A 16,361-nucleotide genomic window follows, 5' to 3' on the forward strand; every position below is an offset into this window, starting at 1 on the left:
TCAATCCAATAACAACCCCTGACTAGCTTGTATGTTTCAATCATATCCCCCCCCCCCTCTTACTCCTATTCACGAGGCTCTGCAGCTTACATTATCTCAATCTGTCCTCATAATCCACATTCCAAAGAACACTGACCACCTTGGTGAATCTTCTCTGAACACTTTCCAACATATCCTCGTCACAATGAACACCTGGCAACCAAATCTGAGCACAATAATCCATATGAGGCCTGATTAAGGCTTTATACAATGGCATCATAACCTCTCTATTTCTGCATGTCAGGGTCCTCAACATTATTGTCATTATCTGATGTGATGTCTTCACAATTTGCGTAATGTGGCCCCTGAATTTCAGGTTCCTGTTCACCATCACTCCTAGATCTCTCATCTCCTCTACTTCCATTAAAGTTTCCCCACCAAGTGTATACTTTGCATTCCATCATTGTTTACCAAATTCAAAACCTTACACTTTGCAACATTGAACTGATAGTTCCACTTACCTGCCCAATCATGCAATCTATTCAAGTCCTCTTGTAAGGCAATAACATCTGCTTGACTCTGCATTGCTCCTCCCCAGTTTTGTATCATCTGCAGACAGCTGCATATCACTAATGAAACCGATCCCAATATGATTAACATACAAATTGAACAATGGCCCTAAAACTGACCCTTGCAGCATACTGCTAGTTACCTTTCTTTTTCGGGATACTGCACCCCCATATACAACTTTCTGATACCTATCTGACAGCCAGTCACTGATCCAACACAGAAGTCTGTTATCCAGTCCCATCTTAATTTATTTAAGAGCTTATCGTGTGGCAGTCTATCAAAAGCCTTCGCAAAATGTAAGTACACCACTGTATATGCGTCTCCCCTGTCCAAGGTATTTGTCACCCTGTTATAGTACATAAGTAAGTTAGTGAAACATGATCTCCCCTTAACAAACCCATGCTGTGATAACCACAGAGAATACTGCTGTTATCAACCCATTTCTGTATACCACTTATCACCAATCTCTCCAGGACCTTCACCACAACTCCAGATATACAGACCAGCCTATAATTTGAACCTTTATCACCACCTTTATGCAGTGGAACAATTTTACCCTCCTTCCACTCCATTGGAACTTGTGCTATTGTAAGACACTTATTAAACAGGGATGCCAGTTATCTGGAACATTCCCTTAAGATGCATGGTGATATGCCATCAAATCCTATTGCCTTGTTGACATCAAGTTTATTTATTTTCTCAAATACCTCTTGCTCACTCACAATTAAGCCATCCTCTCCTATGTCCTTTACACATAAGTTAATGATTCCACCATGATCAGGATAAAATACCCTTATAAATTGATCATTGAATATCTCAACAATGTCTTCTGCAGCAGTTACCATTCTACCACTTTCATCCTTTAACTTCATCTTACCATGATCATTCTTCCTTCTACTTGCCACATATCTAAAAAAACTCTCCAAGGTTTTTCTTTGCCTGATTTGCCAATTTCTGCTCATACTCTACTTTTGTTTTCCTTACTGAGTCACTCTCCTGGCTTGTTCTTTATACTCTTCATGTGACTGATTATCACCATTATTCATCTCGTACCTCCTCCAAAGTAACTTCTTTTTCCAGATTTCATTTCTAAGCGCCACATTCATCCCTTTTACACCTACCTTATTCAACCTTTTGGCCTTCAGAATACAGTTGTACATTGATGCTGTTATGTATTTCTTTGTCAGTTCACATGCAGCATTTATTTCCTTGCCACTCAACTCCTCGTTCCAAGTTATAGCTCCAAGCTGTCTCAAGTTTGTCACAATCACCAGCCTTATAATCCCACATACATCCTTTCCTCACAAAAGTCTGCATATGACTAGCCACAACACAGGTGATTACGTCATGATCACTTCCACCAACTGGAGGAAAATGTGAAACCTTCACTAACAATTACACCCTCTGATGAAATGATGAGATCTAGAACATTTAATACATTCCTTCATCACCACCTTCTACATTCCCTGGCCTATAGCAACACCACAAACACCATTGCCACTATTTCCTCCTTTCATATCTACCTTATGTGGACTTAATTCCTCTGTTATCATCAGCAGCACTTCCCTCTCCCTTATTTCCCTTTCTATCCTCACGAAAAATACTGTACCCTGCCAGTTCTATTCCCGCTGTGATATCATCTTCATTCAACCATGTTTCACTTATTCCAATAATTTGGGGACAAATAAACTCAATCACTGAAACCATTTCATCCTCTTTATTCCTGATACTTCTGGTATTTGTAAACAGACACAGCAGTTCATTCTTAGGTCTATAGCCAGTCCTACCCAAGCCATATATTGGTTGTGATTTCCCCACTACACCTGCCCAATGACCTTTATCACTGCTTACCTCATACATCTGCTCAGTCTCAACTTCTCTACCCACATCACAGTATATTCCATCTTCATACACACAATCACTCTCACTTTCATCATTCACTCTCTCTATGCCATGACTCCCTGTTCATAAAATACACACAAGCTATTTTATCCTACCTTGTTTATCCTTTAACCTTTTGGAATACACTCAGACATTGCTGCTATTAAATAGCTGCTACACATATGTTTCATATGGGTTGGATTATTTGTGCAAATACAAAGATAAAAACAGAAAAAAAAGAATAAACACACACACACACACACACACACACACACACACACACACACACACACACACACACACACTAAAACTGGATACTAAAAATCACAAATTTAAGTTATTTAAGTTCAGATTGTCTCTAATCCATTGGACTGTTTTCAGGGTAGCTTGGATGAAAGGTTCGTCAATGTGCCCTTAAAATTCCGCAGTGGGCAGTCTTGGATAATATGATTGACGCTCTGTTGATCAACACCACAGTCACATGTTGGGGATTGATGCAAGCCCGACTTTTACATCATGGTAGCACATCTCTCATGGCCTGTCCTCAGGCATTTGAGTCCATTGTTGTCTGGGCAGGTCAAAGTCAAGGGCCTCTGTTTTGGGGTCTGTAATGAGGTGTCTATTATTTATTGTTGAAGTAAGCCAGCGATTCTTCCATTCAGTTTCAGGAGAATACATATCCGGTTGCTGATTTTTCCAGATTGGATTGCAGGACTTCAAGCGAATAGGTGGTAGATTTTGGAGATCCTCATGGATGGTAAGTTATTATTTCCCATACATTTTATCTACTCTCTGTTAGTGGCAGCTTTCCTCCTTATGTCTAGTGGCATGATGTTAGAGAGTGTTGGTACCACTCAACTGGTGTAGACTTTATGCAAAAAAGAATACCTTATCGTTCAGATTTTGCAAAGCCATTTGATAGATAATATTTATTTACAACTTCTGCACTTACCATGGTCTTGCTCTGTGAACTCCACTCTCCCATCACTAAATGAGGCCTTCCTTCCATTGTGTGCACTATCTTTAAGCAACTTCTGACCTTATTGAAAAATTTGAAGGAAAAGGTAAAGTTGTAAAGATAAAGCAGTCTGGAATAAATTGGATGACTAGGGATATCAAGTAGTAATTGCAGGTGAAAGAACTTAAAAGAAGTAAGTTATACTGTATGGATTGTTGGCCATCTTACAGATCAGACATATCATTATTATAATTATTATTATTATTATTATACAGGCCTCCATGGAGTCAAAAGACTCATCGTGAGAGGTCCTTCCTAAGAAACACAAAGTCTATCACACCACTCCTTGAACTCATTGACCGTTCTCGCTCTCACCACTCCATCAGGCAATGCATTCCACAGTTCAACCACCCTCCATGCAAAGAAACCACTCCTCACACTCTTGCTCACAGTTTCCTTACGTAATTTCCAGGGATGGCCTCTTGTCATCACTCCTTCCCGCTGTTCAACCAAGCGAAAGAACTCCCCAGTGTCAACCCTATAACCACCTCTCAACAGTTTAAAAGTCTCAATCGTATCACCTCTCCTTCTTCTATCCACCCAAACTCTACGGTCCACATTCCCTCAGCCGATCCTCATAACCAAACTTGTACAGTCCTGAAACCATCTTTATCATCCGTCTTTTTACCCTTTACAGTTACTTTATCTCCTTCAATCCTGGGGATTTGAAGGAGATAAAGTAAAGATCTGAGAACAATAGTCTAAGTGTGGTCTGATCAAAGTCTTATACAACGAAACGATAACCCTTTTATCTCTACAGGTCAGTGTCCTTCTCATAATTGCAACAATCCTCCGTGTTAACTTCACCACCTTTGCAATATGCCCACTAAATTTCAGGTTTCTATCAATCATCAACCCCAGATCTCTTGTCTCCCCTACTTCCTCCAGTATAACTCCTCCCATAGATTATGCAGCATCCCATCGATGTTTCCCAAACCTCAAGACCTTACATTTTGCTGCATTAAACTAACACCCCCATCTATCTAGCTTATTCAAATCCTCTTGCAGAGCTACCACATCTGCACTATTACTAATAATCCTTTATTAGTAATAGTGCATCACAGTTTCGCATCATCTGCAAACAACTGAATATCCCATTGCAATCCACTGGCAATGTCATTGATATTAAGGTTAAACAATATAGGTTCTAGTACTGAGCCCTGTGGGACCCCACTTGTAACCCTCCGCCTCCTTGAAACTGCTCCACCATACACAACTCTCTGATATCTATCAGACAACCAATCCTGAATCCAGATGACCAATCTGACATCCAGACCCATGTGCTGCAACTTAAATATCAGCTTATCATGTGGCACCCTCTCAAATGCCTTCGCTAAGTCTAAGAAAATTGCAGTATATGCCTTTTCCTCATCTAATGTTCTTGTAACTTTATTATAACAGGCTAGCATATTGCTAAAACAAGAGCACCCTTTCAAAAATCCATGTTGACTCTCACAGATAGCATTACCTTCATCTGACCAATCCCTCACTACTTTCTCCAAGATCTTAGCAACTACTGATGACACACAAACAGTGGTACTATCTTACCTTCCTTCCGTTCCTTGGCCACCTTTCCCGCAGCCAGGCTTTCATTGAAAATCCAGGTTAAAGGCGCTGTCAGTTCCCCAGCACATTTTCTCAAAACTCGTGGTGAAATACCATCCAGTACCACAACTTTACTGACATCCAGAGTACTCAGTATCTGAATCACACTCTCCTCCTGTACTACTTCTAAACCTCGAACCTGCCCTATCCCTCTAGCATTAAAACTGACTCCTCTGGGATGAAATACTCTAATAAAGTGTTCATTGAACAATTCCACTATGTCCTCTGCATCAGTCACTCTATTCCCATTTTTATCCCACAATATCATTCTTCCACAGTCATTTCTCCTCCTACTGGCCACATAGCTAAAAAAATTCCCCAGGATTTTCTTTGGATCTTAGGGCCAATCTCCTCTCATATTCCAGTTTCACTTTCCTTACCACACTAGTCACTCTTCTGGCCTGTGTCTTATATTCTTCATGCATCTTCTCTTCACCTTTCTCCGTATATCCCTTCCATAGCCTCTTTTTCGCATGTAATTCCTGTTTAATATTGCTTGTCATCCACTTTACTCCAAATTGTGTTCTCTTCTTCACTAGTGGTATACAACTTACCATTGTTGCTAACAAATATTCTTTCACAATTTCCCATGTACTAATGATATCCCGGCCTTCCAGTTCCACCCTCTATGAAACTTCCCGAAGTTGACGTCTAAGACTATTATAATCAGCTGCCTTATAATTCCACATACTTTCCTGTCTCTTTGATACTCCTGCATGTGTATTCATCTTCCAAGTCAAAGCCACAAGGTCACTCTTTTCAACTGGTGGGAGAGATGTCATCTCACTTATTATCAGCTCTTCTGATGCTACGAACAAATCCAAAACTCTTGAACCTTTGTTCCCTCTATTACATGTTGCCTAAGACATTTGTCGCTTAAGAATTATAGAAATTCCATTTCCTTATTGCTACATGCATCTTCTCCCAATTTATACTGCTGTAGTTATAATCTCCCATAACAATTATTCTTCTTGCACTTGCCAAGCTCAACTGTCTAAACATCTCCTGGTCTCCACCCTCTATGCTCCTTGGTCTATAGCAACACCCTACTAAATATCCTGTCTTGCCCACCTCTAACTCACACCATATGCTTTCAAAATCATTAGTTTCACCACCTTCCAAAAGCCTCTACTCTTAGAGGACCTAAGTCATCACTTATCATAAACAGTACTCCACCACCACCACGCTTTCCCTTCGTATCCTGCCAAAAAATGCTGCACCCTGCTACTTCTATTCCTGTTATTATATCCTCTTCTATCAACCATGTCTCAGTGATCCCAATAATTTTTGGCCAGGCTGATGCTATCTGCGCCACCAATTCCTCTCCCTTATTCTGGATACTCCTGGCATTAGTATATAGCATATAAATACCATTGTTTCTATACCCAGCATTATCCCCTCTAGACTCCACTGGGCTCAGTGTTACCTGATGTCGTCTCCCTTCTCCGATGTATCCATTCCCACAAGAGGCCACCCCTGCTATCATCCTCCATGGGACACACTGACTCGTTCAGAACAGCAATTTCTCCATATGCCTACGTCCTTCCTCATTCAAATGTAAACAGTCTCTTGCATACAATTCCTCTCTTTCCTCAAATGCACTCCAAGCATCTCTCATTCCCTCTCTTTTCACACATTCTAGTTATTATGTCATTCAATATTACTGCTCTTCTGCTCAGCTCGTCATTATCATACCTAGGCAACACGCACACTATTTTTCCTCTCTCGTACAGCCTTAAGCAAAAATCTCATATCTCTCGCTGACCGACCTACATTACCACTCAAGTCATTTGTTCCTACCATCACAATCATCTTATTCACCCTTTCACCTCTCTTAATTGCCATAGCCACTCTTTCTATTGTTTCTCCTGGCAAACACTCCTCACACATCCTATCTTGAACATCACGGATCATTGAGTCCCCATACATTATATCTCTTACCATTCCCTCTCTCCTATTGTTTCCATTTTCCCCTCTTCTTTCATTCCCATAGGTCTCTCTCTCATTCCCTCTCCTCTACTGCTATTCTCTCTTCTGGCATTCCCATACCTCTCCCTCCCACTACTGTTTCCATTCTCTTCTCTTCTAGCACTTCCATATCTCTCTCTCTCTCATTCCATCTCTCCTACTGTTTCCATCCTGTCATCTGCTAGCATTCCCATACCTCTCTCTCATTCCCTCTCTTCTACTGTTTCCATTCTCTCCTCTTCTAACACTCCCAAAATTCTCTCTCTCTCCCCTACTCTGATTCGCCTCACATTTATCTCTTCCATTCTCCTAATATTATCTTTCATACTTCTGCTCTCATTCACAAGACATTCCACTTCCTCTTTCAACTAATCTCTCCCCCTCTGCAGGTCAGTCACTCTTAATTTAAATTCACTCTCCCAAACAAAACCATCTCCTAAACTTTCACAGTCACTTACGCCTTCCACACTATCAACTATTATTTTCTCATTCATATATATATTTTTTTCATTCTCTCCTATCACGCTACTGGTCTTCCTACATTCATTCCCTGTTCCTGGTGCAACAAGATCGGATATTGATATTTCTAATGCACTTATTTCCTCTAACTGCCTGCTTTTTGCGCACATACACTCTCTGCTCTCTTTCACAAGCCACATATCCAATTCCCAAGACGCATTCATACCGCAAGTACTACATGCCTCAAAGTCCCTTATGATATTGCTTATAATAGAGTTCTTAAATGGCAGAGGACTTGGCAATACGTCACTTGTGACTGCAGCTGAATCCGCTATCATTCCTTACTGCCGAGTAGCGTAATCTTTAATAATTATTCAATTAATAAATTCCGTTAAATAAATAAGAAAAAAAAAAGTACAAACAATTACAAGCAAAACAAAACATTTAAGTACACTAAATATTATTAAATAAAATGAAATATAACTAAATAGAGTAACGAAAACTTAGCTTCGTTTTGTCTTCCACCGTTATGCTTTGATTCCGACGGTAACCAAAATATATTATATCGTGACAGCAACTAATTTCCAAAAAACAACCACTGAAGTACATTCATATTCAGAGAAACAATTTAGCACTCAAAAACATAGAAAAATAAATAAATAAATAAATGTTTATAGAAAGCAGTATTCTTGAAAAGGAAGGCTACAAGTGAGATTGTTCATGGTTCTCAGTAGTGTATACCTTTACTCTTAACTTTTGTCAATGATATTGTCACTGACAAAGAGGTATTCAGTTATTTACAGATGGACTAAAACTATGGAAGGTTGTTAGTAATAGTGTGGACATTGTGACTCTGTAGCTTATTTTAATCAGAAAGATTAAAATAAGCTACAGAGGTGAGTGAATGAATGAATAAGACAGCCTAAATGATTGCTGCAAAATACTGAGGAGGATGCTAATCTGCAGAGATAAGTCATGGTTCCATTTATATAAAGTGATGATCAGGATGATATGAATGAGACATTTAATCAGAAGTATTTACCAGATTAACATTGGGGGGATTTTTATGTGGTAGGACAAAGGATAATGAAAGTTGCAGAAAGAAGTAAGTAAAAAGGGGAGAAAATTTGGATGGAGAGGGTTTGGACCATGGAATGTATTGCCTGAGATAGTGGTAAGAGTATAAATGGTCCTACTTTTTTCCTCAGACACTGGTGTTGCTGCTGTTTTCTTCAAAGAGAACCCTAGTCTCAATGGAGATGTTCAGATAACAGAGATTTTATTATTATAGGGCATCTCTATGCATTGAAGACTCAATGCAGGGAGTCCACACTAACCTTATTCATACATTGCCTGTTATACTTCTTCATAGTGTAAGCGAAAGAACAACAGGACATTGCACCCTTCAACTGAAAAATATGAGTTCATTTCTCATCATTATGAATGGACTCTTTACATGGTTTTTTCAAATGAAGGTGAGTAAGCCAATGTAATACAGAGGTAGGACAGGTGTTCCTCTGGGAAATTTGGGTTTTTCATCCTGCATACAGGCAAATTGGTCCAGGTGCACATGGAATTTACAGACAAGAAATATTATATAGTGGCAGTAGATGGCATAGGTAGATGATGGATTGTGGTGTAATGTTTAGATAGTGACACTGTATATAGAGGAATTCAGTAGTACAGATGAACAGTGGGGTGTGTAGAATGGGGCATCCTCCTGCAGTGAATTCATTGGATTCCTTGGAAGTGTCACATAATAAACTCATTCTCTATTCACCACTCTTCAAGCAAAATTTTCTAGTATTTGCCTCTTTGCTGATGACTCTCATCCAATGTGCAAGCATGATGTTCCCCCCCCCCCCCTTCTGTCATGTATTGAAAATATAAAATTCCATTAGTAACTTACTTGTCTGTCATATATGCCTTTCCTACCTATTGAATAAATTTTGTAACCCACAAACTTTCAATCTATTCTTCTATGGAGAATTCCAAAGACTTGTCACCTGCTTCAGAATCCTCTCCATTTGCTTCTTTCATCCCCAGAAACCCAGGTGATCACACCTATGCAATGTAATCCAGGTGGGATTGTATCAAAAATTTGGATGGAGTTATTCAGTTGTTTGCAGATGATGCAAAGTTGGGATGAACCATCCTCCCAGATGAGTCTTTGACTCCATGAGGTCTTGGGGAAATAATAATAATAATAATAATAAACCATGAAGAGAAGTGAAGATGTTGTGGCCTTACAAGAAGACTTGAATAAATTGAGTACTTGGGCATGCAAATGGGGATGCGAGTTCCATGTTGCAAAATGTAAGGTTTTAAAAATTGGAAAACAAAGATGGGATGCTTTGCTTGGTGAGGATATATTGTTGGAGGTGGAGGAAATAAGAGATCTGCAGGTGATAATGGATAAGGATCAAAAATTTAGGGGACACATCGACAAAATTGTGAAGACAACACAAATGCTTCTGGGAATGATGCGGAGGACACTGACGTGTAGAAGTAGGGAGATTCTTGTTCCATTGTATAAGGCTTTGATTAGGCCACACATGGACTATTGCGCCCAGATTTGGTCACCTGGTTTTCAGAAGGATGAAGAGATGTTGAAAAGGGTCCAAAGGCGACTGCTAAGGTAGTTTCTGACCTCCGGAATGTCGAGTATGAGGAAAGATTGAGAAGATGTAATTTGCAGAGTCTGGTGGACAGAGATATGAGAGATCTACAAGCTATTAAGAGGTTGTTATAGAATCAATGCTGAAGAGGTTCTGCAGAAAATAGTGGGAGATCAGGGGAGAACCAGAGGTGATCCCTGGAAACTGTATAAAGAGGGTGTGAGAGGGGAGTGAGAGGCAGGTTTTTTTCTGTAGAGTTGTAAATGATTGGAATGCCTTGCCTGAGAGTGTGGTGTCTGCAAGGAGTTTAAGTGTGTTTAAGACATGGTATGATGATATGTGTATGTGATAAAAGGCCCTCCCAGATGAGTCTTTGACTCCATGAAGTCTTGGGGTAGTAATAAATAATAATAATAATAACTTCTGTATTCCTTTTTTGCCAATGTTTTAAAAGTGATCATTTGTGCTATTTGACCCAATTTTACAAAATGTCGGTATATTCCTCTGAACTTCAGCTCCCTCTCTGCTTACTTTTTTTTGGCAATAGGGGTCCTATCAGTGTAATGTACATCTTGTAATCTCTTCCACTGAAAGTACATATTTTTGCCACATTGAATTTGTTGTTATTATTGTGAGCACACACTGTCAGTCTATTTTGCTTGATTTTAATAGTAAAGCAATAAAGTATTATGATCATAGATTAACATTGCATGCCTAGCTATGTGAAAATTAACATTCCAAATTTTTTCTTTCTTCATCCAGAGTAATACCATTGTGGATTATGTTTATTAGAAATACTGCTTGCTAGTCCTTACCAACAACCATTATTATTATTAACACTAAACATTCATAGTCAACAGGCTTTATTGCAGGAGGTATCTCAACCAGAACTATATCCATCACATTGAACTTTTAAATTACGCACACTGTTTATATTCACAACACATTCTGACAAATCATTCCACTCACTTCCCACTCTCCATGTAAAAATCTACACCACCACATGAAAGACATAATTCTTATATTCTTGAACAAACCAGCAGTTTGATCACCATAGACTACTAAATAAGAATTGTGTTCAGTCATCCTCTATGTATATCACTCATCTTTATTATTAGTGTTCCTCATTTAATGGAAGCTTAAATGATAATGACTGAACTCTCTTCACTTTACAGATTGATGAAGGTGTTCTGCAGATAACAAGAGGAAATTCTAATGCAGTAATTGATCTCATTCCAATTGATACTGTTGTTAATATGTGCATTTCAGCTGTGTGGTATACTGCTTATAAAAGGTAAATATCTAAATTACACAAAAGAACACTCTCAATTTTTAATTATTTATGAATTCTTGTAGACAGGCTTGTACATTAGTTAGACATACTTCTAATTTTTTTAGGAAATGACAGTATAAACTATATTATTAATTATAAAAACTTTAATTAATAACTACCTATATTTCAGGAATGTTACATTGCCATCATCAGGGATCACAAAACAATGATATATGCACATAGGCACTAACACTAAGCAAATGAGGCCAAAGAAAGGCAACTGAAGTCAGCCAGAGAGTCCTAAAGATGCCCCCTAGCACAGTGCTTCCCAAACTTCTGGATGTCAGGGCCCCTTTGCAAAAATTAAAATATTTGACGGCCCCTCTCGAAATAAAATCGTAATAGAGAGATATATTATTATAATATTTATTGTATTTATATTCAATACAAAACATACACAGTGAATATTGCAAAAATCAAATGCTTATATTACATTTTTTGCCTCTTACCGTTTGGTTCTGAAGACGATGCGGGCTGTTTTGGTAAAATATGAAATACTGTCCTTTTTTTTTGAGTCTGTTTCTTCTGATTGTTCGCAGGAATTTTTTTTATATTTTTTATCAGCCACTTGTCCATCTCAGGGTTAAATTTTTTAACGTAGAATAGATCAAATAATATCACCACTTACCGATACTGGCACACCACAGACTGATAACATGAAATTAGTGAATATTACCTGAATAAGGGAATCCCAGACCAGGAACATTTTTCTCTTTTGTGACTTTTCTCCCTTTAAGGTAATTAAGCCTAACATGAAACAGACAGCAAAGGCAGGTTATTAAAGTGTGCATATGATTGGTGCGGTATTAACAAAAGATTGCGCAACCGAAAGATAAAAGCATAGCTGACAATTGAGTTGAAATGCTAACTCTTTTCAACCGAATTCCATATGTGACACTGCCATAACATTCATTATTTATATATATATATATATATATATATATATATATATATATATATATATATATATATATATTACTTAGTTTTAACACTTTTACGAATTTTAACACGTTTGATTGAATTTTATTGCTGCCTTGGGAAATCAAACTCGCACATCTAATTAATAACAATAGTTTTTAGTTAGATACTGTGTTTGCCCATGTTTGCCTGTGGTTTTGTTTCAGTCTATACAGCATAGTTTCTGTATGAGGGGGCATGTGATTTATTAATTAGTGTGTTTTTATCCCAGTTGTCTCTAATTGCACTATTTGTTGAGAAATATATTACACGGACTCCTCATACTTTATTTACTGGCATAATAAAAATACTTGTTTTTATTGCCTCTGCAGTATAGTGGCTGTTAGGGAGGGCATGTTGTTTACCACTGCAAGCGAGTTACTATCTCCCCACATGAACTTGTTTAAGCTTTTTTTCATGTGTGAAGTATATGCGAAACTTTTATTGGTAACAGAAAACTAGCTCGGATGACAGTGCTAATATAAAACAAGTTTTGATATGTATATAAAGTCAATATCAACAGTCCCTGATATTAAAATATAAAAAAATAACAAAAAAAGAAATAATAAATAATAAAAGTTAAATACGTTTCTTTTAAAATAAAAAAATTTACTTAGTCTTAAAACATTTTAAATTTGTTTTCATTATTTCAGTGTCCCCTCAACGAAACCTACGGCCCCCAAGGGGGCCACGGCCCACAGTTTGGGAAGCACTGCCCTAGCGGATAAATTGTGTTATCTTGGCCATTGGGTTGCACCCAAATTTGTTGAGCTTTGGGAAGTTGTTCAGAGCTGAGGCTGATTCAAGGAATAATCTTTCATACTTGCACTTGCTGCAGTGTAATAAAGTGGCCTTCTTCCTTTTGTATTCTGTGGTGGGTGTCCAATGCATGGTCAGCAAGTCCTGAGTGGCTGTATTGGTGAAGCCGAATGTAGTCCTTGTGTTCTGATATACTGATATTGATTGTCTTGCTCGTTTGGCTGTAGTAGGAGAGTTTGCAACTGCAAAGGACTTGGTATACTCCAGGTAGGTCTAAGGGAAATGGCTGGTCTTTGGAGTGGATAAGAGATGCCAATTTCTTATGTCGTTTGTAACTAGTTGTGAGGTCATATTGTTTTAGGATTTTTTTTAGTTCTTTTGGATGTACCTCAGATATAAGGAATGTTGATAGATTTAGAGTTATCTCTGTTATGAAGGGGGGGGTTGTAGTTAACTGGTTTTAATATTTTTTGGACATTGTAGCCATTGGCTAAGAAGGTGTTAGGGATATTGTTCAGTTCAGTAGTTAGGGCATTGTTTTCTGAACTGATTTAATTGTGCCCTGTTATATAGGTTTTTATAATCCCATATTGTTGGGAGGGAGTGTGGTGTGACTGCTGGTGAATGTATTTACCTTTATGTGTAGGTTTTCTGTAAACCGAGAAAGCCAGGGATCCATTCGGCTGGCGTGTAATCAGAGTGTCTAGGAACAGTACTAATGTACTATAGGTTGATCAACCAACCTCTCATGTATGGGCTCAACATATAAAAAAAAAAGCCAAATAGCGAACCCATCATTCATGTAGTGGAGCCAAACAGTGAGTTTATGTGGGACAGAGTTTAAGGCTTTTAATTCAAAGGTCTCCATAAAGAAGTTGGCCAGGGATGGAGAGAGTGGAGAACCCATGGCTGAGATATATTGGGAAGAGATTTGGCTTGGATGAGGTCTAAGATATCTTTGAGTGGGACATTGCCGAATAAGGAGGAGACATCAAAACTGACCATTACGTCGGTGTGTTGGAGTGAGAGATTTTCTATACTGGCTTTAAATTGGCTGAGTTTTTTATGTGTGAAGGTATGTTGCCAGTATATTGTGTAAGCACTTTGGCTAAATGTTTAGTGAATTTGTATGTTGAGGGAAACAATGTCATCCACAATGGGACATAACAGTACATTCTGCTTATGGATTTTTGGTAGTCCATATATTTGGGGCAGTATACTCCATTCCTCCTTTTCATTCAACAAACCTGTTAGTGCTCAATTATTAGAATCCTCAAGATCTACCATGACAAGGGACCTGAACTTAGAACTCCTAGCTATATCCCAGTGGGACATGGACAACCTTGCAAACATCAATTCCACCAAAACCCAGTTATGTCTGATCTCTTACAAGAAAGAGCTCCCATTCCTCCCCCTTACCTTCAGTAATACTGAGATATCCCAACATGGTCAGATTTCTCTCCTTGGACTGACTTCCACCTCTGATCTTTCCTGGCACAACCATATTGCAACTATAGCTCCTGCTGCCATCAAAAAACTTGCTGTACATTTTTGCACAAGACATTACTTCATATCTTCACAGCCGCTAACTCCATACAAAGCCCAAATCTGCCCGGCTATGGAATATTGCTCCCATATTTGGGATAGTGCACCAAAATCCTCTCTAAGATTGCTCAATTCTGTCCAGAAGAGGGCAATCTGGCTAATTAATAATCCCTCTCTCTTACAAACCCACTTCAATCTCTCTCTCTCTCTCTCTCTCTCTCACAGACATTCAGTTTCCGCCTTGTGCCTCTTCTACAGATACTTTCATGGACAGTGCTCTGCTGAAATGGCCACTATTATTCCTCTGCTCTCCTCCAAAATCCTTAAAACAATAGCCAATGCTAACCAGTACTCTTTTACAGCCCACCTTAAAACTCACTGAACCAACTTCACTGCCTACTCTTTTATTCCATCTACTTCTGTCCTTTGGGACAGTCTCCCCCACTCTGCCTTCCCCAAAGATTACAATCCTCAGCTGTTCAAGCAAAATGTGAACAGACTCCACCTTTCTTCTGTTCCTCTTGTCCCCCCCACAGCACTAATCTTGCCCCCCCCACACGATCTTGTGACCTTTCGTGTGTGGATCAGATATATGTATGTTTTGTAGCATTCTGCTTTTGTACTACAACTAGGTAATGAAGTCTGGATAATGCAGTGCATATATGAAGGTAGGCTTAGAATTTTCAGAGGCTTTGATAGATTGCCATATGACAATAAACTGGTTACTAAATTGAAATGGATATCAGATTGGATAATAGACTAGTAAGCTGGATAGATGATTTACTGAAGATATGCTATCATCAATCATTAAGAGTATCATAGTTCTGTTTTGAGCGATTATTGTTTAACTTGTATGTTAATGATATTATAATAAGCTTTACTGAAGATGCAAAGTTGGGAAAAGAGATGGGGGGACAGAGGAGATCTTGTGGCTTGTATGAGAATCTCAATAGACAGTGTGGTGGTCAAGTTAGTTTGAAGGAGATGAAAGAGATAAGAGAACTTGGAGTGATGATGATTGACAAACTTGAAATTTAGGGGTCACATTGCTAAAATTTTAAGAACATCGCAACAGATTATGGCAATGATGAGGATAAGATTGACATGCAGAAGCAAAGAGGTTATGGTTCCCTTGTATAATGTTTTGATAAGGCCACATATGGATTAATATGCACAGATTTAGTCTCCTCATTTCCTTGAAAACCAGGTTATTTTAGAGAGGGTCCAGAGAAGGGTCCAGTAAATATCAGATCTGTGGAATGGGGGATATGAAAACAGATTGAGGGAATGTAACTCGCCAAGCCATATGAAGAGAAGGAGAGGGGATATGATTGAGACTTATAAGTTGGTGCAGGAGGGTTCCCAGATTAATGTGGATGTTTTCTATAGACTAGAGGGATACAACTGTTTATCGAGGATATCCCTGGAAGCTGTACAAGGAGCCTGTGAGTGAGGATCTGGTTCTTTGCATAGAGTGTGTATTTGGTGAGTGGGAATGCATTGCCTGAACATGATGTGAGTGCAGAGACAATGTATTTGAAACATGGTTCAGTGATCTTTATACATGAGTGTGGACTCTTATAATGCCTTTTGACTCTATGGAGAGCCTGATGTACTAATAATCTTATTCTCAGGTGGTTGTTTTCTCATTGCCAAGTGCATAATCTTA

At 38.7% G+C, this 16,361-nt stretch overlaps 1 protein-coding gene across 7 annotated transcripts in view; it reads left to right on the plus strand.

The window, feature by feature from the left end:
* LOC150092518 (fatty acyl-CoA reductase 1-like) overlaps window positions 1-16,361 on the plus strand; it is a 292,198-nt gene that overhangs the window by 167,997 nt on the left and 107,840 nt on the right. For all 7 annotated transcript variants that reach the window (XR_016550516.1, XR_016550517.1, XM_090414619.1 and 4 more), the window contains one exon: window positions 11,274-11,392. Coding sequence is in view for 5 of the 7 variants with exons in the window: in XM_090414619.1 (XP_090270745.1) it covers window positions 11,274-11,392 (119 nt within the window). In the remaining 2 variants the exon portion in view is untranslated. The remainder of the gene's footprint in view (window positions 1-11,273; window positions 11,393-16,361) is intronic.

Source organism: Typopeltis vanoorti, chromosome 25, assembly GCF_054136105.1.
Source record: "Typopeltis vanoorti isolate ZY-2024b chromosome 25, IOZ_Tvanoo_1.0, whole genome shotgun sequence".
Taxonomy (NCBI): Eukaryota; Metazoa; Arthropoda; class Arachnida; order Uropygi; family Thelyphonidae; genus Typopeltis; species Typopeltis vanoorti.